Here is a 25611-nt window from a genome sequence, read left to right on the forward strand (position 1 = left end):
AATCCACACCGGGGCTCCGTACATAAGCTGACTCTCGACGACGGAACACAGCCTAACCTAACATAACCAGACGGGTACTGCAAAGATTCAAAATTTAAAAACATTTTGAAGGTCTCCAGTGACACAAAATCGTCGGGTATAATTAAATTCGAAATTACATTTTTTCAATGTACAACATGGTATAATATAATATTTATATATATATATCATAAAAATCCATAAGAAAATGTAAACGTTTTTAGTTAAGTAGTAAATACATGGCACCGAAAGGCGCAATTAGGAGAGCCAAAATTAAAATTTTAGGGGGCTAAATTGTAAATAACCACCCCCCCCTTTGATAAGGCAATTAAATGCATTATTTAAATTTTAGGGTGACATTATATTGACCTCCACCGAATTTCGCAGTTATGCCCATGATACCAACTACCAAGGCACCCATTAAGTTTTTTAAAACCTGACACCTATGAATATATGTTAGACACATCTTAAAATGGAAAATTATATTAATTGAGCCACAAGTCGAATCGGTGAAAGACATAAGCGCCAAAATGTGATAAGAAAAAAAAAATCGTACCTTACAAAAGCGCCAAAATCGTATCGTACATAAGCGCCAAAATGAGATGAGAAAAAAAATCGTATTTTACAAAAACGCCAAAATCGTATCGTATATAAGCGCCAAAATTCTAGGTACCTGTGTGCTACGCAGTGGCGGCTCGTGCCTAGGTGTGCAAGTGTGAGCTCACCACATATATTAATTAGATATAATAGTGAAAATGTATAATAATAATGCATTTATGTATAATAATAAATTAATTTTAACAAATATCTGTTTAACTGTATTTATTATATAAAAAAATTAAATTTTAAAAACAAACAAACGACAATTATTATTATACTCCGAATTAATATTTTTTAAAGTACTTAATATTATTTTCTAAAACTGTATAATCTCAAAATTAAAAATGCTAATAAATATTTTACTAATTACATTTATGCTTAAAACAGACTAATTTTTTTAAAATAAACTTTTGCAATAATTACACACCGCCTACTTTGAACACCACGAGCCGCCACTGGTGCTACGGTTAAAAGATATTAAATAACAGATAATATTATAATTAGAACTATATCGATCAAAAACTCCAAACGTTTAATCTTAATCGATAAATGTATTATTTTACAAAAACTCAACCAATTTATTAAATTTATATTTATTGCATGTATACATACCTATACTCATATTATATTTTAACAATTTATTATTGAACATTTTTTTAATGTAATATATTATATGAAATAAAATATTAAATTTGGCGCAAATGATAGGTCATTATTATACCTTTGGCGCTTATGCCATGTGTTAAGTACAACAGGTATACAATATTAGATTGGCGCTTATGTCATACAAATTTTGGCGCAAATGATAGGTCATTTTTGTACCTTTGGCGCTTATGTCATGTAGCCAGTCGAATATATTATAATAAATATTCATCATTAGTGTAAGGTACTTTGAACTTCAATCATCGGCGCTTCTTTATAGGAAGCTGAATTTGCCCACCCCTCTCTCAAATACACCACTGGTTATAGGCACATTATAGGTTTGTTCGTTTTAACAAAAAGTGTACACTTTTTCACAACAAGTGTACACCAAAGAGTGTTTTGATTTTGAAATAGTGTAGTCGTACACGCTATTTGTTTTAAAAAAGTTATACATCAGTGTCACTTTTTCACACCGACCATAGAGTGGGTGTAGCTGGTGTAGGTAGTGATGGTTATCATTTCTTATCAGCGAATAGTTGATTCCACTGATAGTCCATTAGATGGCGCTGCTGTTATCGAATAAATTCAACTCTATAAGAGCGGTTAATGCCGTTAGGTTAAATTAAATCTCACTAACCTCGCGTGGCTCGTGACACCGCCCGTGACTTCGTTACCAAGTCAACTCGAACAATGGCCCACGAGCCAAGCGTCATTACAAGACTTGAATTTCCATGTTCTAGAGAGAAATTTCAAATTTCAAATTATGACTGCAATTGTCCAAAATTACATTGTGATGAGGATGATATACCATTGAACACTTAATAGTGAATTAGACAATTGTATGGAACAAGATTATTGGTTAACATTTAAATTATCAATGGTTATTAGGTTTTGAGTAACATCAAAAAAATAAAATCATTTTTGTGCAAAAATTAACATTAATCCTAATTTTTTTTTTTACCTTTCTAGTCCCTAATCACCAGATAGATTCATTTACCAATTAGAAATGATGCCGAAGTAAAAAATTGGTGAATTTTCTTACCACAAGTTGCTGACGGACTGAAGAAAACACATCATAGTAAAACCCATACGTTTATCGCAAAATTAAATATTGAAAAAAATTCTAAACATTTTGAATTTGTAAAAAACATATCGCTGTTGCGAATGACCCAAAACAATCATCATTAAGATGGATTGCTTCAAGTGTTACCAAAAAATAAACAACTTTGTAAATAGATCTACTATGAGTTGCCATATATACTACTCTGTTATCTTGAACACAGTATAATAATATTTTTATGTTAAATAGTGTTGCATGATGCATATCATTAATAAAAATTATGATGTTTAAATGACTACAAGTTAATTGGTTGTACAGGGACAATGTATACATGTAACCTTAAAATGAAGGATAAATAATGAAAAAACCTTTCATTATATCATAATACACAACACTTACATAAAAATTCAATTATACAGGTATTTAAACTTGTCTACAATAATTTTAACTAGGAGGTACCTAATTAATATCCAATACAAAACTATATAATACATTTTACACATCAATATTTATTTATCGTTTTTTTTTAAACAAATTATTTTTAGACTTATATTCTTTAAGAATTTCAGAACAGTTAACCAAATGTTCTTCGGGTTCCCATGTGTTCAGATTCAACTCACAGTTTTTCCATTGAATAAAGTACACAATTTCATTACCTATTACTTGATGAAATATTATTTTTTCAACTTCATACTCTTCTGAATTTTCATCTGAAAAATATATATGTGATAATTTATTATATAGGTACCTCACACTTAAAAAATAAAGCGGTTGAACTCAAATTTTAATACTTTTTAAACTAAGTATGTACTTATAATTTATTTTTTATTAATAAAATCTCCAGATCATGATCATAGATCACTAATATCTACTTAATTGAATATAGAGATGCCCCCGGGATACCCATTGTGTGTTTTTATATTCTACCTGTACACAAAGATTTAATACACTTAATAAATTACATTAATATATAAAAACTTTTGTCATTGTACCAATTCATAAAAATATTTTTATTTTTTATTAATTATCTCGCGGCATTAAAGTCATTGGGAACTACAGAATAATACTGTCTATTGTATTATACAAATACACAATTGTGTCTATGCTGTAGATTACATAGGTACAACTGAAAAACGAGGTACAAAAATTATAGTTAGATAAATGACACCTACAGCATCCTCTTGCTGAAGACTGTCCAATCATACTTTTATTCTTTTTATATTTCAAAACTTTTACAACACTATTATTAATAAAATTGCCATAAATAAAGTATTTTTATTTAATTTTCACATATCAAGAAGGAAAATATAATTAAATTAATATTATCAAAATTATAGGATAAGAAAAAGGTATACATCGTTTGCTCCGATCGATATTCAAATGTAAACATTATTGTATGACAATAGCACCGTTCGATTTTGATAACTAAGAATCTGTTTATACATGTTGGATTGGATAAATTCACAATTAAATTCAATGACATTTAGTAATGGACGTTGGATTCATTAATTTTGTTTTAAATGTTATTAACCTTAAGTATAATTAACTAGGATATTAACAAATTATAAAAATTAAACTAACTTAAGACAGTTTTTGTATTTTATTTTTAATAAAAAATTATTTTAATTGTATTTTGAATGGCACAATTTATGTATACCTTTTTTGTACAGGTGCAATAGATGTATATTATACAAGTAGTCTCCCAAATTCGGGGCAATTGATGAACACCACCAGGAACAGGTGATCATTCCCCTTAAACCACCTTCAACCACTGTTCATATCATAAAGTCTTAATACCCACAATGAGTACTTAACTAATCATCTTACCGTCGGACATATTGGCTGACTGGAACAAACTAGCTGTGGAGCAGGTAAATGGTAATCCAAATGACTGGTTAGTGACCACTGGCCGTCGACGTCGGTATTCAAGTCAGCGGCAACGTTTAGGGGTGTCAATGAACTAAACCGCGTAATGCTTATATACACGACTACAAGAGTGAGTATGGCGCCTCGAGTTCGGCAATGAACAGCATGACCTGAGGATAATAACGATCAACGATGGAACACGTGTTATCACTGGTATGCTGTCAACATACACTACTGCCTACTTGATAGTTTGATACTTACAACTAGTAACTATATACTTATAACTTCACGAGTCACAACATTCTACTGTTGTCTGTGACATGCACATACTCTCACAGACCTTATCCTAATACTTTTTAAAAGATCAGTTGTTACTAATTGTTGCACCGTTATAAGTTATAACTATAGTAAACAAGTAACAGGTATTGTGTAAAACAGCACTACGGCCTACGGACGAAGGAAAAACATTTTGCAGTGATGTAGGCTGTTTTGGACGACAAGCATGCATATGTACAATAATTATTGTGGAGTTTAGTTTTAGACGTCTTCGGCGAATGATAAAGTCGGACATCTATTATCAGCATTCCTCTTAGTTAGGTGTATTCATTTCTAAATTTTACCACTGTAAAATTAAACGCTGCTGTCATGGTTTTAAAATGTATGAATCACGATGTAGGTAAAACCATGGCTAAATAACTTTTTATTTATTTAGTTATTTAGCCATGGGTGAGTCTATATCTGACGGCACTTTGGTTTGCGCGCCTTCCGCCAGGTAGCGCTAAAAAGGCCGATCAACAACCGGCTGCTATAGAGAAGGCCGTATTGTAATGCCGTTTTGCCTATTATCCGCGGTAGTTTTAAAATTTCAGACTTCAGTATTCAATATTCATTCAAATTTATAATAAATATAATCAAATATGCACTTTATAATATTATAATTTATAATACTATTTAATACTATTGACGTAAAAATAATAACTAAACTCTAAAGTGAAGAATAGAAGGATTCTCTATTCCTCTCTCGAGGTTGTTTGTAGCTTTTTATATATTTATTTTGTTTTTGTTATTATTATTTTTTTTTTTTTGTCTTTCTAGTTATATTTTTATTTATCCCTTTGTTATTAGCTTAATATGTGTCAATTATTATGTAATATTTTTTTTTCTTGTAAAAGAGCGTATGTCCGTTGATTATTAATAAATAAATAATTTAGACTACATATTCAAACATTGTATTTGTTACTCGTATTAAAAATAAAAAGTCTCTAAGAGATAAATTAGAATGTAAGAACCCTAGAGAACATTTTGATTTAAATGACATAATGCAAACATTGAATTTGTATTAAAAATCAGACTGCTCTTTATTATTGGTGTTTTTGTATAATTAATTGTATATTTAATTATTTTAGTATTAAGTTATATACCTACTTATATGTATTGTATAGTTTTATTTTGTCTTAAAAAAAATGTTACATAAAGATCAGTAAAATAATAAAAAAATTTGTGGACGCAGGCTTCCTCTCGGTGGTCAACGTGTTAAGTATTTCGTTAGAGGCATGTTACAGTACATAATTAAATGTAAAAAATATTATAATTTAAAACAAAACAATAACTATCGGGTAAGTGTTACTTGTGATGGATGGAACATGGCTGGTACATTCTTCCCTGCTGATTTTATTATTTTAGTGTTACTTAAGTAACCAGACTCGCATGCGGGAACAAAACATTTGTTGGGCATATTAATCAGCACAATATGAAAAATGTTTAAAAATAATAATAAGTTTTACTAGTTCTAGGTAGGTGTGGATGGTTATATTTCTACTATAGCCTATAGGTAGTGTGGTACTGTGGTACTATAGAATAATAAAATATAAATAAACAAGTTTATCAATATGTTAATAATATGTATATTATTCAAAACAAATATACTTAAATAGACAATATTGCTTATAAAATATTTTCAAATCGGCCTTCTTAGCTCTTCCTGGTGGACAATTCTGTAACTAAACTGCCGTAAAAATGGTACTCATTTATTTCTCATACGTATGATTGATAGTGATTACACCGTTTTACCTACATCGTGGTATGAATATTGAAATATAGAATAGCAATAATTATGGGCATCCAACTCATAAACTCATGATATATGTTTGTAAACTATTATAATCTATGTTCAGCGTTTACTCTAATTTTTTTCCTAATAGTCTAACACTCTAACCTATAGTGATTCACTGTGATTGAAATGAAATCATTTTTACTGATGTTTCATAAATATGAACAAAAAATCAAATCATTATACAATTTTTATATTTATTTAACATTTTAAAAGAAATAGTTTTATAATATGATTCACAATAGTTGTTGCAATTTTGGTTTTTTTAAAAATTCGTATAGGTAGGTACAACAAAAATATACTTTCTAAGAGCCTAGGCGCAGAGTACAATAACAAATTGAGTAAATAATAAAAATTTGAGCATTTCGAAGAGTAAAATGTATTAAATACGAATATAGTGTTTCGTTGTGCCTATTCAATTGTTTAATAAATTGAATATGTACATGTACATAGGAATTTGTTTAATGTATACAACATTTATCATCCCAGTCAATTTTTTAATTTTTTCAATTTTTGTTATTATTTACATATTTATAATTTTTTTAGAAATCGTTGATTTATGTTACCACAGTTACGTAAATACGTTATACGTATAATAGTCTGTTATTTACGAATAGCTGTAACAGTTAGCTGACAGCTCTCAGCTGACTAACACTAATCTGAATATCTGATCGAAAATACGAAACACTGTATAGTCTATGGGTGACCGCACACTGGTAAAGCAAAACTGCTATATAGAGACTAAAGTCGCTTTATTATGACTAATCAAAAATAAAACCTTTATATTTTAAGGAAAACACGCACACTGATAAAGCGTAGTCAAAACAAAACATTTTTGTCTTCAGTCATGAATAGAGTCCGGATTTGTATGCACTCAAAAAGACCAAAATAGTATGCATTTATGCATCAAAAAACTTCAAAATATGCACTTGATATGCTCTTATTTTTTTTAAAAATATGCAAAAATATGCTCTTATACCCAAAATACATGCATTTTAATATTTTTTTAAAAATTTCTTCCATAAATAATTCAACAAAATTAGATAAACTTCATTTTTTAATTATAGACATTAACTTTAAACATTTATTAAAGAACAGTAAATATTTAATAAAGAGCAATCCATGTTTTTATTAAAGTTGGAATAGTACTTCGACTTTTCGGCATTTTAAAATTTATAAATTGTAATGAAATGAAAATTTTAATTTATAAATTTACGGAACGCGAATTACGAAATGATATGTGGGCACTAGTGCACAATTTACCGGCGATAACATACGGAGAATAACATTTATTTCCCAAAAATACGTAATGAACTAATAATTTCAACGATGAAATTGAAACAAAATAATTGGCTTAATAAACTATTATACAAAATATGCATGAAAAAAATTTTAAACATGCAGTCATCTCTAAAATATGCATTTATATGCAAAATAAACTTTTACCTATTTATTATCTGTTGCACAAATCGTCCATATTTCTTACTCCCATCGAAATGCATACACTCATTACAAATATGTAAATGCATACAAATCCGGACTCTAGTCATGACTAATATTGTTTTATGGAAATAGAACCTGCGCTATTTTCATTAGTCATTGTCAAGCATTCACTGGATAATTATATCAAAATTATGCCAAATATTATTTATTTATGCTAAACTGTCTACAATATAAAGGTAATTATACATTATATATTATAATATATTATACATTATACACTATAACTACAAGTACTGAAATACGTAATTTTGAATTGAAAACATTTATTTTATTTTTTGTTTTTATTTTTAAGTACTAATAAAAAAATTTAAATATCTATAACATCTGTACAAACTAAATATTTTAACTATAATATATAAGCTCAAATATGTTTAAGCAACTTAAAAAACTTATTTGAAACATTATTTTACTTACTTTAATCTAGGATTTCCACATAAAGTTTTTCAAGCAGTGGAAATTCAAAAGATGATGTGTCACATCGAACTGCAGAATTCTTTAAAAAATAAAAACAAATTATAAAATATCAGATAGAATTTAAATTTAAAAATAAAAATGGGAAGGGGTGTATGGGCGCCCACAGGCATATGAGTTTTAAGAATCAAATTTAAAAAAATGTATAAAAAAATGCACATTAAAACAAATATTAAAGACTGTAGTCTACAATATCAGTTTTCCTAAGCCCATAGCTTTATTTACGATAATTAGAACATAAAACAATGAACTTGAGTACAATTATTGAAAAAAAATTTGAAGGGGATTATGGGCGCCCGCAGGCAAATGAGTTTTAAGAATCAAATTTAAAAAATGTATAAAAAAATATGATTAAGTATAAATTTAAAAATAAAAATGGGAAGGGGTGTACGGGCGCCCGCAGGCAAATGAGTTTTAAGAATCAAATTTAAAAAATGTACTTTAAAAACAAATATTAAAGACTGCAATCTACAATATCAGTTTTCTTAAGCTCATATAGCTTTATTTACGATAATTAGAACATAAAACAATGTACTTGAGTACAATTATTGAAAAAAAATTTGAAGGGGATTATGGGCGCCCGCAGGCAAATGAGTCTTATGAATCAAAATAAAAAAAATTATAATAAAATATGATGAAGTATAAATTTAAAAATAAAAATGGGAAGGGGGCATGGGTGCCCGCGGGCAAATGAATTTTAAGAATCAAATTTAATAAATGTATAAAAAAATTTACATCAAAAACAAATATTAAAGACTGCAGTCTACAATATCAGTCTTCCTAAACTCTTAGCTTTAATGTCAATAATTAGATAATGAACCAATGAATTTTTATGAGGTACTAACTTGCTATCAAATTTAAAAAAGTTTTTAAAAAGTTTAAATAGAGTTAAATAATAGAAAAAAAAATTGAAGGGAGGCATGGGCGCCCGCAGGCCAACGTGTTTTAAGATTCAAAATAAAAAAAATATTAAAAATTTAATATAATTGATATTTAAAAATAAAAACGGGAAGGGGAGTACGGGCGCCCGCAGGCAAATGAATTTTAAGAATTAAAAAAAAAATGTATGAAAAAATGTGCATTAAAAACAAATGTAGAAGACTGCTGTCTATAATATCTGCTGTATTTAAGTATACTAACCTAAACTCATAGCTTTATGCTATTTTATGCTTAATTATGAAAAAATGTGAAAAAATATGATCAGAGTTCTATTGACTTTACCTCAGTACAATAAAATAATGTGTTGATTGAATGAAAGTTATTATGGGTACATGAAATTAATGTTAAAGAGTTCTAAGGGCTCATTTACGTTAAAGCTATTTTTTACTTAAATAATTTAATGGTTGAATTAAAATAATATTGTGTTTCAAACAATAACTAGCATACATTTTTAATAAGTATACAACAATTTCAAATTTAGTAATATTTGTATTTTTGTTTTGGTCTTAATTAATAAGTTAGAAAAAATAGATTTTGTGCAATGTGGAAAGAAGTCAAAAGAAAACATTTCGGGAATTCTAAGTCAAAATTATTTTAATACACTAAACCTTATATTAAATTAAAACTAATAAATAATTTAATACTGATAACCTCACAATAACTCATCATGCCGTCAACTCTCATTATTTCTTAATTAAGATTTTGTTTTATTTTTTGATACATTAGAATTTTGAAATTAGTTTTTATAATTTTTTGTGATAGACAAATCACTTATTAGTGTTGACTGTATTTAAGTTATTATTAATTATAAGTACTGGTACAACGCTAGCCGACTGGCTTTAAAACTGTGGATACAAATTTAAAAATTATGATGCTTAATTAAGTTCTAATTTCTTTTGGTAATATTTAAATATTTTCTTTTATTATTATGCTTATACAATATCGAATACCTTGGTAGTTGGTAGGAAAAGATCATTGCAATGCACTCGACCAGGGATGATAGTATACTACCACTAGCCTACTATCATCACCACAGCTTCACCTCTCCATAGCCCTTAGGCGTACTAACCTCTTTATAACTTATTTTAACCTTCTGTCTTAACAGCATAGTCGCGCGAGTTGGACAGTGTGGGGGGTGCTAGTTTAATCACCCCCGTTTGGCGCGCGACTGACAGAGGGTTAAGTGGGACCCTTAGAATAAAAAGATCCTTATTTGGTTTTTTATTTTTGTGTCCGCTTATCAAGTTGAACTTTTTTTTTTAATATTACAACTTGAAACAACTTGAAGCATACAACATATGCGAAAGGCGATAAAGACTTTTATATGTGCATCAACTTGAAAGTATGATTAGATGTACATTTAAGAAGTAACTTGTTAGTATTAATATTTTATAAGCATGTGTTGGCCCCGTGTTACAAGTGCTCATCAATGTGAGCAGATCTCATTTAGCAATGAAAGTTTCAATATTAGAGTGATTATTTGGAATTAATTATAATTAATAATTATTATTTGGAATCAACAAAGATGAATGATAACTGCTTAACTAAAATTTGATATGTTTCACACTTGTAAGACGCATTTGAACAATTGGAGACCACACATTCAGATGAAGCGTCTTTCTGAAAGTAAAATTTTTTTATTAATTATTTAAGCTTCATATGTTTTGTAGTAAATTCTAGGAAGATGTCTAGATTTGAAGCAACTGAAAAACGTATTGAAATAATTTTATTTTGAAATTCTTTGAGCATTATCTGGATGATAAACTTTCTCCCCTTCCACTGCCAATAACTGGGTAAAATAATCGTAATTTTTAGCGATTCTATGAACCGTGCACTATATGGCTAACAGCATCTTTTGTAGGGGTCACGGTTGGATCCGATCATAACACGTGTGCATGTGGAGCTAGGATTCGTCACTAAACACCCAGGTGGTCACCCATCCGGATACTAGCTACGCCGGCCGATGATTGACACCCATAAGGGACTTCAGCCAATCACCACACCACACCAAGCCCCAACTGCATTCTTCTTATTTTGTACCAATTGTATATTACATATTATTTTGTATGCCAATTTGATTGTAAATAAACCGTTCACTATGGATAACAGCATCTTTTGTAGATGTCACGGTAGGGTTCGAGTAACACTTGTGTAAGTGGAGCTAGGATTCGTCACTAAACACCCAGGTGGTCACCCATCCGGATGCTAGCTACGCCGGCCGATGATTGACACCCATTAGGGACTTCAGCCAATCACCGCGCCACACCAAGCCCCAACTGCATTCTTTTTATTTTGTATGCCAATTTGATTGTAAATAAACCGTTCACTATGGATAACAGCATCTTTTGTAGATGTCACGGTAGGGTTCGAGTAACACTTGTGTAAGTGGAGCTAGGATTCGTCACTAAACATCCAGGTGGTCACCCATCCGGAAGCTAGCTACGCCAGCCGATGATTGATACCCATTAGGGACTTCAGCCAATCACCACGCCACACCAAGCCCCAACTGTATCCTTAATATTTTGTATTAGTTATTTATATTATTATATTTCCTATTGCAACGTGAGAAATTGGCTTACGAATACTGTTTCAACCACGCCACAGGAAATGACATACAGATACTTTAACATAAACTATTACACAGGTAAAAGAGTATCCGTAACTACATATATTATACACAATATAGGTTTATTTTATTTTTTTTATTTAGATAATAATTGCAATACGTATTTTACTAGAAATATTACTTTAATATAAGTTCACTTGATAATTTCATATAACTATTAAAAAAAATTATTGTAATCATTTAATACTATTATTGTCTTTCATTAATTTTGTGTATCAACTTTAGTAGGTCAAAAATCTAAAATACTCCCCATCCAACAACAAAAAGTAAATTTGCCAATACTTGACATACATTTAAATTACTAAATTCATACTTTACTAGAAAATTCGTCACCTCCTCACATAGTACTTCACTCCAATAATAAAGATTTGGATGAGTTAAATACTTAAATATTACAATATTAGTTGCTTCCAATCTTGTAACACTATGTTTATAGGGCCTAACCACAGTTTTTCTCTGATCTCAACAAATTACTAAAGGACTAGTAATTTCATTTCATTTCTTAGAGTAATGTATAAATAGAATGTTATCATTCATCTAAGTTAAACAATGTGCTGTGATTAATTTATTATTAGGTATCTAAAATCTTTTAACTTTTATTAAACATGTTACATGCTTATCGAATATATTTTGATATTATTTACTATGTATCATTATTTTTTATCTTTGACAAACGTTTTTTTAATGAAATAGCATTTCAATATACTAATTTTGTCTAATTTCTATTGAAAAGACAAATTTACAAAAATTATTACAAGGGTAAAAATTGCCTAATTATTATGAACGAAGTGTAACTAGGGTCATAAAAAAATTGTTGTTAAAGTTATCTTATATGGCGTGATAAATTTAATGTAAGACAATATCATTATTTCATTATTTTTTTTTATATTCTAAAGCAAAATATTTTTTGGAGTACTTATGGAGATTATAGTAATCAAATTTCGGACAAGTATAGGCAGGTTTTTTGGCAACAAGTTGCGTCAATCGTATCTGCGATAAGACCAGTAACACGAAGTTAAAAGTAATAATTAAAAATGATTTCTGTGTCGACGATTGCCTCACCGGTGCAGATTCATTGATGGAAGCAATTGAATTGCGTGACGAATTAATATCAATTATGCGAGGTGGGGGATTCGAATTATCAAAATGGACTACGGACCACACGGATTTATCTCCGAATCAAAACAAAGATGAATTAAAGACCGTACCAATGGATAGAGAAAGCGTGAAAACTCTAGGTTTATATTGGGAACCAAAAAGTGATTACTACATATACGTACGTCGTACAAGTACCGTAAGTAAAAACTGAAACAACAAAAAGACATATTCTTGCCGGCCTAGCAATACTTGAATTTTTTTTGAAATGTTTAAATTTAAATTAAAAAAAATTATGGTAAATTGAGTGTATCTTATACCTATACTATTGATTAAAAAAAATACAGTCAGTGGAATCAACATAAACAAATATCCGCCGAAATTGATAGCCGGTGGAATCAATAAATAAAAAAGCTTGGCGGAATCGATAGCCGGCGGAATCAATACAAACAAATATCGGGCGGAATGGATAGCCGGCGGAATTGATATTAAAACGGCGGAATCGATAAAACCCTGTTATTTGACCCATTCGTCTTAGCAGGTTCGGTAATATTGGTGGGTAAAATATTGTTACAAAGTTTATGGATTGAGAAAATCGGTTAGAACAGCCCAGTTCCACCACACATACAAGTACAGCGGGAGACATACAATAATTGTCTAAACGAGCTCAATTCATTTAGTATACCTCGTTAGCTGGGCTCCGACAAGAAAAAATTAATAGAGATTACACGGATTTGCTGATGTATCCACGAAAGCACACGGTGCATGTATATATGTTACGCGCAATGTGGAATACCGGGCAATGTAAACCACGAAATACGATTTTTTTTTAACCAAAGAGTATTATTTTTTATTACTATTACCTATTTATAGTATTGATTTTTTTTTTAAATAAAATATTAATATATTAAAATTAAAAAAAAAAAATTAAAAAATTAAATATAATTTATTTAAACAATTTTTTATTTTTATTTTAAAATCATTATTAATTTTATTCATTTATCATAATACAATAAATTATGAATTTGTTGAAACATTGTGTATAAACTTATTTTTGTTACTTATGGTACTGCCTATTTAAAAATCAAGTATAGAAAAGCAGACAGACTATGTAATTCTAAGTGTCATATGCTTCTAAAACTTGTTCAAATAAATAGGTAAAATTATAAAAATAAAATGATGATACTTGTTATTTTTTTTTTTTTGTTTTCCATCAAAATATTCGTATTATAGTACATGAATAAAATTAATAATGATTGTTTTAAAAAAAAAAAATTATACTATAAATAAGTAATTATAATAATTTATAATAATAATAAATAATAATAATAGTTGGTTAAAAAAAAATTCGTGGTTTACATTTCCCGGGCAGGACCACATTGACTGGGTAATGTACACATTGTCCGGTATTCCACATTGCCCGTAACATGATATATATGCACACAACAGACAAGGATGGAATCGTTAAATCGCAATTAGTAGGTGCTAATAACTTAAGTGTCGTATCGCGCCATTAAAGGTTATTTCAGTGCGTTACATGTTTCAAAGCACAGCCAAAAAATGTGTCGCTTGTAATAGGTAATCTGCCCACGCTCCGAGGTAGTTTATATATATTTTATTAATATTAATAGTAACAGTCTTACTACATTTTAAGTAAAAATACGTTAACTGGTTCAACTAAAGAAAATTGTTTGTTATTAGATGTGTTACCATTTGAGTCTGTTTATAAGAAAATAATAATTGTATATATAATTAAAAATTTTGAATCATATCTGGATATTAATAAGGTAATAGTTAAAAGAGAAAATAGAGCATTTGATGTTAAAATGGAATATCCTAAAAAAACGTTTCGTCAATAATTCATTGATTATATCTAGGTCCACAAATGTATTACTTAATGCGCCAAGAAATATAAAAAAAGGACATATTCATTACAGAAGGTAATCGTATATTCGATTACTACAGGAATGAAAAAAAAATTCATATTTGGTTATTTTCAATACTTTAATAAATTATAACGAAATATATTTTAACTTTGTAATTTAATATTAGTATAAGTATTCTAATTGTATATGTATTGATTACTAAATTCTTGTAAGTTTTTTTTTCTACTTATAATTATGTTATATAACTCTCTACCACCATCACAAGCAAGTGCTTAAAGGTGCTAGATAATTTTTGTTTTTCTTAAAATAAAAAAAATAAAAAATTGGATTGGTTTTGACGCTAGGGTAAAAGAGATCAAAAACCCATGGTTTGACATAGAAATACGTCTTTTCATATTTTTTTGTTCAACTTGATGACACTTTTGAGAGGATGTCTACGCACTATTTGTTGCTCTTTATGTCCCACACGCAACAAAGCAAATTTATGTTTAGCAGAACCAACCATTATTAAAGTAACAATATATGGTTGGTTCCGATACATTAATTGCTTTGTTGTGCGTGGGATACAGAGAGCAAACAAATAGTGCTCTGACATCCTCTACCAATCTTTTTATTCTATCCCATAAGTCAAGGTTTTCAACCTATTGCTAGGTAGTTTTTCAGCTGATTGCTTTAGTGTCCTTTGGAATTCATGAACCTTTCCTACGTATTCGATATTGTTAACCAAACTATTCTACCTCCACACTTCCTATTCTCCCTCCCTAAAAGTCTCACTCACTCTCCGCTCCCCCCATCACCCTTTCACCCTCAGTCTTTCTCCCTCCCATTTCTCTCTTTCTCTCTCTCTATTACCCCCTTTTTTTCCATCTCACTACCCCTCACTCTCTCTCACACACACACACACACACACAGTCTCTATAGTGCCTACAGGTCATCGTACCTGATAATCGGTGAAAATATTTAAATATTACAAAAAAAAATTTTAAACAAAAAGTAAAATAAATTTCATACCTGACCAATTTCCTAATTTTATTGATAGCCGGAATAGCGTTATACCAGTAGTTGCAGAACAATTAAATTGAAAAGTTGGGGGCAATACAAACTCTGATCATTTGACAATATTAAATAAATCTACTGAAAAATAAAAAGTACATACCACATGTTTTCTGCTATACAACCAAGTCTTTGAAACATTCACGTCAACACATTTCCCACTGCATAATATGACATTGTATTCAAAATTGGCAAATTTTCACAGACGAATACCATCTCTGAAAAAAAAGTAGCCTATAAAGTAAAATGTTCAACAAAATACATATGAGCTATTTGTTATTAGAAATTACAGATATTATATAGCTAAAATAATATATTTAAGTTTTAGCTTTTATCTTACCTATACTTGTTATTATGTGTTAATTTGTGTATTAACTATTTTATTCAAAAACGTATAAGTTTTATACCTTACGAAAGTCATGTTTCTTCACTAGGCACGGCAAGTTGTTATCTACTAGAACACTGCTACTGGTTCATTTTTATTTTAATAATAGTATAATACACAGGGACTAGTTACCATTACTGATTAGAAAGTGTGTTTATTTTATTTCAATATTTTATAAATATCGTTCAAATCAATTATTTTTATAATTAATTAATAAATAATATATTAATTCCTCAAATATTGTGTTTAAGAAAATAAATAATTATTGCAATAAATCAGAGTTAGATAATATGTTATGTGAGTACCTATATGTAAAAAATAATTTAGTATAATAATAACTGCAAGCCTGGGCTAGTTAATGAAAATTTTTAACTGAGTTAAGTTAAGTCGATATAAAACATTTCAAAAAGTTTTAAGTTAATAGTTCTCCTAATTTTATTTTTAATTCAGTTAAGTTAAAATTGATTTGGAAACTTACAACTAACTTATTATTTTTTTTATGTTCATAAATAGCCAGTTTTCGGGTTTTAAAAAAATAAAAGTGAATTTTGATGTAATACGTATCAACATCAATATACTAATTTTTACTATAACATTTATTATTTAATTTTTTATAAACAAACTACGCAACTTGGACTTGATTAAAAGTAACTCATTATTTAATAAATGTTTAGCAATAAAAATCAGTTAAGTTAAAAATGTTAAGGTATTGAAAATTATATTTAAAAAAAGCTGGTATGTGGAGGTCGCTCTGCTGCACATTAGGTTACAATTGGGTAACTCAAATGGACGGTGTTAAGTTTGAATTCAACGATAAAAAATCATTGTATACGAAAAAGGATTCTGAGCGAAGACGGTCTGTCAGTCTATAATATTACTTAATAATTTAGTATAATCGATGATATTATTGTGATTAAAGTAATTTATTTTACTAGTAAAATACAGTAAAATATAGTAAAATACGCAGTAGATTAAATTCATTAACAAAAAAGTACATTTAAAAAGTCATTGTGGGTATCAAATATAATAATATACTTTAAAAGTTTCAAGTACCCATGAATAATATTTTTAATTTACAACGAAATAACATCAATCATTATTCTTGGCAATTGAATCTTTAATTTAGTTCACATTTGAACATAAAACATCTGTGATAATATTTTTTTGATTTTTTAATAACAGAATAACCTACTTGCTTGGAACTTTGTTTTGAATTTTTAACCCTAACCTAAAAATTTGAATATTTCAAAAATTTTAAATTATAAAATTATTTGTACATTTTAAATGATGAGAATTTTGTTAAAATTTAAACTTTAAATGCTCATTACAAAAATCGTACCTATGTATTTTAAATATTTTTCAACTAACATTGTAAATATCTATCAGGAGAATTTTATTGAATTTTCAAGCTTTTTTGCCCAACAAATACAATTTTATGAACAATTAATATTTTATTAACATTTTAATAACCTCCTAAAAAAAAACTAAATAAACTAAAAAAATTTTTAATTCAAATTGTTTGTAAACAGCAAAATTGCATTAAGTATATGAATTGAAAATATAAACAAATGATGTGAATTTCAAATATCTGCAATTACTGGTTTTTTATTATAAAAAATAAGTAAAAATCACTACATAAGAAATGGAGTGAATATCCAATGTTGTCAAAATTTAAACATCAAATGCTTACAAAATTTTAATTCGACTTTCCGGTAGAATTTTTTTTATTGGTAAAGGCAGACAAACTTATAAGGAATCTTGTATTAAGTTTTAAAAACTTAAATATAAAATGAAACATTTTTATGAATTTCTAACTCAAAATATTATGCACATTTTCGTGACTTTTACTTAATTTGTCAAAATTCAAAGTTCAAACTCTTATAAGAATTTGTTGTCAAAATTGTATGGTTTATAGAAAACGCCGTTATAAATATTTAGTAAAAATTTCATGTAAATCTACGGTATTTTTTTTTTTTTATTTAAAGTTACATCAAAAACCAAAATCGATTTTGTCGAAAACCGGGTTTCCGTAAAAATTCACTTTTTTCCTTAATTTTTTTGTTTGTTTTTCCTGCCGCTCTTGAAAACTATTGAGAATTTTTTACTTTTGTCCCCTCGAAGTACCGATACTATTCAAATTTCTACCAGAAAAGATGCTTGTCTAAGAAAATCTAAGCCCTTTTATTCTCCCAAATTAACGTGATGACAGAAACAAAATAAATAAATTGTAAAATCAATGCATTCATCTCTCCGCTCGGAATCTGAAAGAAGTTAAAAAGTCAAAATTTACATAACTTAAATTTTTTAACTCGTATACACCCAGGTTTGAATAACTACAACATTTTTGAATATTTGAACGCCTGTGCCTATTTATTTCATTACTATTTAGTATTTATTATATTATGTAAAGAAACCTGTACTAGTATAAAAGTATATTTTTCATAATCACTAGTACGGGGTGATTACTTTTTAGGATAGTGAGTTTACAACTCTGTGAACATTATTGTTTTTTGGAAACAAATATAATATAATGAAATATTAATATATTATAATAGAACAATGAAATATATATAACACTAAATTAATAGTGTCCTGAAACAGCTAACTTTGAATTTAAAAAAATTATAGGTCATAAATTAAAATTGTGCCTTATGAGTAATCACTTATAACGGGTATTTCTAAATTAAACCGTATAATGAATGTCTATTTCAAATACTTAAAAATAGGTTATAATTATAAAATTACCCTACGATCAGGGAGCAGAAAAACGACGATGACGAGCGGCTTTTGTATATTATTTGATCTCTCGTATTTTATGCATTTGCTCTCAGAAATAAAATAATATGTGTGTAAATAGGGGTAGCATATTTTTCATGAAATTAAATTTTTATTTAAAAAATAAATTTAAACACCAAAAAAGTATGAAACTAAAATTAATTACTTTAAACATCGACGCTTTAGGGCTTTGCCAGAATTCCTGATATTGTGTGTGTGCACTGCGGAATAAATCAGATAAACGACTGAACTTAAGTCTGAAAATATTGAGATTTATTATGAAAAAAAAACTGTACGGATCGCTTTATGTTCCTTGATCATGTCTGCAGCTTTGCTAACTGAAATTTTAGATCGATTGCGTCTTTGCAACTACTTCGACAATCGCCACGGATTGTGTTATAATTTATACAACGTCAATATGATAAAACCATAGATGTATAGTATATTACAAAATTGTATATCAAGGAGGTCCGTGCTTGAGATTTAATCATTAAGATAATGAAATGAGGCACGACAATAACCAAAATAGTTTATAATTTTAAAATTTAAATTACAACAATATATAAAGTACCTATTATTTTAATAATTAATTAAGGTGGTGTTTAAATATTCGAAGCACAAGCATATTTATTTATGAGATATTAAATAAAAATCTTATTGTAAATAAATGTGATTACTACTTTTTAGATTTAACATAAAGGTATTCAGTGCCCAATGCATCACATTTACGGTACATCGACTATACCAACAATAATTTGTAAAATTCCAAGTTGAAATCTTTTCTCTGAATACGCACGAAATTAATAATTATTATTTGTTGTATTAATTTTGAGTGCATTGGTTAGGTATATTTTAAGCTATTTGAGAATATTTAAAATTTCCTTATTTAATTTCCGATACATATTCAATAACCAGCAGAGCGACTTTCCCAGCTTTATAAAATAATTTGATGTTTGATGTACGACGGCGTCACTTGGCTCGACCACAAGCAGACGGCATAGTAATATTTATATATTTCTCAACATTTATATAAACTAAAAATAAAAATTTTTGAATTTTGCGGGACATAAGAAAATGTACTGTACTACTGTAGTATGATTACTGACTAGTATGTACAACACTATTTATATCTAATTAATTGTATAAATATGTTAATATTCTGCGACCTGGATATGCCGTCGTCGTTTGTGCTGTAAGCGTATTTTTTTGTGTAGCGCGCTAGGGAACAAAAAATATGCCCCTACTTTACCCGGGTAGCAAATTGTCTGTGACAATAAATTTTGATTTTGAGACCAAAAAGTAAAATATGTAAGCCCCAAAAGAATAAGTAATCAAACTTACGTATGCTCTTCGTATATCGACTGTTCGGGGAATATATAGCTGCAAGGACATATCTGGAGTCCAGACGCCATATCGAGGAACTTCTTTCTTCATCTAAATCCGAAATGAAAAAATCGAGATTTTTTATAAAAATTACTTGAGTAGAATGAAATATGCGAGCAAATGTTTATTGTTGCCTTACACATTTCTCTTTTGTTCAATGAAATTATTAGAATTGTGAATCGTCTCATACGAGTGACGACGATCGGCTTTTGCCATAGATGATAGATATAATATAATATGTTGTTATCAGTTTTCGAGTTTTTGAATTCTTTGGATGACACATTGACACGATACATTTTTTATTTCAGATTCCGAAACATAATATTATTCGGAGTGTTTAAATCTAAACAATTCAGAACACGGAACTCTGCGTATAGGTCATTTAGATACACTACTGTCGCGAGTCCATTTTTTTGTCCGGCATCTCAGAATATTGTTTTTAGTCTTAACACTCTTAACGGTTAAACTATAACCTAATATAAAACTCTAGAAGTGTCGAGACATGAAAAAAATTCAAAATTAGGCTTTGAAATTTACAGAAGTAATAAAAAAATGGATACTTTAATCGTTAATATAATATTCTCTCTGGGCTCAGCATTAATATGTTATCAAATAATATTATTCTGTAATAGTATGCAGTATTTGCTAAAAAATTGTGTGATTATATTATACTACTACACTATAGTGTAATAAATAATTTAATATATACAGCTGTTTAGGTACCTAACTAAGGCTCTCACATAAAGGCAAGTGACTGGGGAAAAAACCTTATGACCAAGGATCGAGACTTATAGCATTTGCATACTTTTTTATTTATTGTAAAATGTAGCAGCGTACGAAATAAATTCATACCAAATCTAAAATTTGAATGTGCCTATTTTGCATAGTTCATACATTTTGCCGGAAATCGCTTATTTGTACGTTATTGTGCTTAATTTGCATATTTTGGAAAATTTTTCGAAATTTCAACTTCACAAATTTCACCCCATCTAAAAAGAAAATAGTAATGCAGGTTACTCGCAGTCTTATGTACCTATTTGCTATGTACAACTCACCCTTATAATTTTCGTGGTTTGAAAGTGTGCCATCCGCCGTTGAAAAACGACTGTGTTTCAACTGTGCTACGTCGAAAACTATACCAAGTCCAACAATAATTTTTAAATCATCATTCAGCAATCTCAATGATATGGAGTTTAGTTTGAAAGAATACAGTGAAGTAAAAAACTAAATGCACAGAACTAAACTGTTTGGGATTTTTAAATGTAACGAGAATTCTAGTAAATCATTTATTTATTGAAACAGATTAAATTACTGAATATCAAGAGTACTCATTAGCTGACTTGCAGTGTTGTCTGGCAATTGACAATAACAGGTATTGTATATAATTCTTTCAAAATAATATATTATTTAATTAATTGTTTTAAATAATTTTTAGATATTTATTATCCGGAGCAGTTTTTTATGGACATGATCATTATATAGCGTATGTAAGCCGTGTAAATAGATGGGAAGTGCACAAAGATTTGGCAAAAAAAATTAAAAGTACCCCTAATTCAACAAAAATAAAACCACATGTAATTTTATATGTGAAAGAGTAAAAAAAAGATATGTACATTGGTACAAAAAGTCAACTATAGCAATAAGAGATGTGTATTTTTTTAATTAAACAAAAAGACAAAAAGGTTATATTTTATTATTTTTAAATTTATATTAAGCGTTTGTTACAAGATAAATAAAAGTAATAAGAATCAATAATTAATTAAATCAATTTTTTTTTTTCAATTTTCCTTTTACCAATAATTCTATTATAGTGATATGACTCCAGGATCCGGCACCAAAATGAGAAAAAGTTCGCAAATGATTGAAAGAGTATGGTGGCGAAAAATGTTTTTGATGTATCGACCTGACGTTTTGTAATAAATGACGAGAACCATGAACCACGATTTCTAACTTTAATAATTCTTTTTTTCATTTATTAAAAATTAAAATGTATCAACATATTTCATGTTACAACAAGTTAGTTATTAAATAACGGTAACAATGACAATTTAATTTAAGATTATATATAAAATATAATATTTGAATTTTAAATTTTGTATTCGTGTTATTGATGTGGGGAATATGTGGTGTGTGTGTGTGTGTGTGTGTGTGTGTGTGTGTGTGTTATGGGGTAGGAGTTACAGGGAGTGTTATTTAATTAGGGATGTTAAAACAGCAAGAAGGGGGTTAAGTATAGATTTTAGTTCGTCGAGGAATTTGGTGATGATGTGTAGAGATTGATCGGGTGGTGATTTATTGGCTGCGATTTCGGCGTATGACGTTTTTTCTTTTGAGTTTGAGTTTGAACTGAGGGCTTCGTTTCCACTTCTTCGAAATGAAGGTGGTTTAGCAAGAGTTGGAACAGGTTGATTTTCTTTATTTATTTTTTTAACTTTAGGTTTGGTGTGGTTTAATATTTTTTTAAAGGATTGGCATCCTTTATAGTTTGCAGTATGGTTTCCACCGCAATTTGCACATTTTGCCGGGTTCTTCCCGTTGTTTTGTGCATTCTTCAGTAAAATGTTCTTATCCGCATTTCACGCAACGCAGATGGTGGTGACAGTAGTTACGTGTGTGTCCGTAAATTTGGCAGTGGTGACATTGAGGAGGACCGAGTTGTCTCTTTGGATATTCGAATTTGACGATTGAGTTTAATATTTTGTTGATATTAAGTATTTCACGATTGTTGGTATTACGAGCCAGGCTTATATTAAATAGAGATAGTGGAACTTTGTTCGCACGGTGTGGTATATTTGAAATACTGATTTCTTTGTGACCAAGGTCACTTAAGCAATTTATAATGTCCACGGTAGGAGTGGAGTAGTGATGGTGGCGTAGTACGACACGGGAAGGTTGGGATGAACGGGGGAGATAAGAGTGGTGCTCGTAATCGACTTCAACCAGATAAAATTTAATGGCCATCCAATTTTCATGTGTGTTCGACCGAACGGTAATGTTCGATCTATTAGATTTGCATTTGAAACCCCCTGGTCCCACTATGCTAGTTAAATATTTTTTGAGGATTATGAAATCGGTAACGTTTTTTAATACGATAGTTGGAAGTTTTATCTTACTCGGTTCTGGCGAGGTCTTGGTAGTTTGTGAGACTAGCTGAGATTCTGTTTGCACTAAAACATTGTCTTATTCCTTCGTTGCTAAAACTTGGAAACGATTTGGTGTCACGAAAAATTTACTTTTCTTCTCCTCGTGAATTGGGAAGTTTGTGGAGGTCGACGAGTGAATTCTCTTTGTAGAGTTTTCCATCGATTTCTTTCTCCGATCAGTATTTTTGTTTAGAATAACAATTGGTGAAACCGTAGCCATTAAACGTTTTTAATGCCTCATTAGTCATTACGGTAGGTAATTAAATGATAAGATACAATACGCGACGCATTACGAAACTGCGGCGCACTAGCTATCGCTTTGACTGTCTGACTAACTTTAATAATTAAAAATTAATAAAGTACATTTAAAATGAATACAATTTGAAGATCTGAAAAACATAATCTATTTATTAACAAAACAAAATAAAAATTGTTATTAATTAATGTGAGCTCTTATTTGACGACCATGAGCTTATAATATTCAATAACCCATGTTATGTTCCTACAAATATAGAGTAAAAAGAATTAATAAATACATTAAAAAAAATAAATTATTAATTTATGTTTATTGTAAATTGTAATATTACCATGTATTAAGACTATAAGGGTAAGAAACAATATTATTCTATATTAAACTTATATTAAATTGTAGCCCGATATATTCTGTAAAATAATTCTGTAAATAGTGTATTTCAATTGTGTATTACATAATATAATTTTAAATTGTACTATAAACTATACCTACGTAATTATAAATAAGTTAGCGGCTATTTGCAAAATGTTAGCAGCATATTTAAATTCGTAGCTCAAAAGGGGGTGTAGCGTGAAGTTGCCCCCCATCTTATATTTTTCATACCGTGTGGGTAATTTATTTGCAAATTCTGAAAACCAATTTGCAAATATTTGCAAATTATTTACAAAATTATAATATAACTTTCAAAAAAATTGGTCATGGTGGGGCGGCCAACTTCACGCACATGGGAGGCCATACTACAGCATAGGTCTTACGTGGTTGAGACGACAACAATTATCCGCCGCCCGGATGTGTATTCTTAACTACCCTACGTTATTTGTCTAACGCCTAAACGTACGAGACACCTACTCAGAAGATTCCATGTACATCAATTTGAGCATTTAAGCCTTTTGTATTCAGCAGCGAATGCTGCATTAAACATTGTTTACCCGATGAAATCCGTAGGATCTGGCCATTATTATTATTGCATATACATAGTTAACAAAATACATGTAAGTATCATGCTATTGAATGCAAATACATAGCATTTTCTGTTGTTGTAAAAAACTAAAATATTTGTGTCGCATAGATACACTATGCATAATAATATTATATAGTCCTGCATCAAATAAATAGTTAATTTTTTTAACATATATTTATGTGTAACCATACAATTAAGATATCGTTACATGAATATATTAGCAGTATACAATTTAACGTTACTCATTCAATTTAGAGTGAATTAATTATGAAATACAATATTATATCATAACACTGAGCATTACTGGTCATTTTAAAATATTGTATTTTATTTATTATTATGTATTTTTGAGTAAATATCGTATTTAAATCTAACTGCAGATTTGTGTTTAACTTGTTATACGTATATTTATAATGGACTTTTTATTTGAAACAAAAGCAGGGTATATCATAGACATTTGTTTGATCTATTTAATTATCTATTTATATGACCGTCGATGAACTTTTTTGTAACTATTTCACATTACATAGTTGCAGAATTATTTATACTGCATGAAACCCAGAAAAATTATGCTGATTTAAAATGTATGATATCTTAGTTATTTATTAACAAGATTATGAAATTAAAATGTACCAATATGTATTGATTTTTTTTTTTTTATTATTAGCTTTTAGTGTAACTATGATAGCTCAACAATTATTGAATATGTATTGATATTGTAGAAAAAAAAGAAGATTATTCATTTCTTTTCTTTTATTTATGTGAAGTGTGTTAATATGTATTTTAAAGTTTTGATTTATTGAGTATTGTAGGTTTAGGGGCAGGGGGGTGTGGGTGGCTCT

The 25611-nt window shown here is 29.0% G+C and overlaps 1 protein-coding gene and 1 long non-coding RNA gene across 2 annotated transcripts; both read right to left on the bottom strand.

The window, feature by feature from the left end:
- Positions 1–2818: 2818 nt before the first annotated feature.
- On the bottom strand, positions 2819–4879 carry LOC111034320 (chromobox protein homolog 5-like). Its single transcript, XM_022315474.1, has 3 exons — positions 4448–4879; positions 4148–4356; positions 2819–3030 (listed from the first exon to the last, which is right to left on the bottom strand). The coding sequence occupies exons 2-3, from the start codon at positions 4155–4157 to the stop codon at positions 2834–2836; spliced, it is 207 nt and encodes a 68-aa protein (XP_022171166.1). The 5' UTR covers positions 4158–4356; positions 4448–4879; the 3' UTR covers positions 2819–2833.
- A 3372-nt stretch (positions 4880–8251) lies between these two features.
- LOC111034321 lies at positions 8252–20475 on the bottom strand. Its single transcript, XR_002604518.1, has 3 exons — positions 20371–20475; positions 15973–16087; positions 8252–8292 (listed from the first exon to the last, which is right to left on the bottom strand). It is a non-coding gene; the product is annotated as an uncharacterized LOC111034321 (long non-coding RNA).
- Between the last annotated feature and the right edge of the window lie 5136 nt (positions 20476–25611).

The sequence above is a fragment of the Myzus persicae genome, unplaced genomic scaffold, assembly GCF_001856785.1.
Source record: "Myzus persicae strain clone G006 unplaced genomic scaffold, MPER_G0061.0, whole genome shotgun sequence".
Classification (NCBI taxonomy): Eukaryota; Metazoa; Arthropoda; class Insecta; order Hemiptera; family Aphididae; genus Myzus; species Myzus persicae.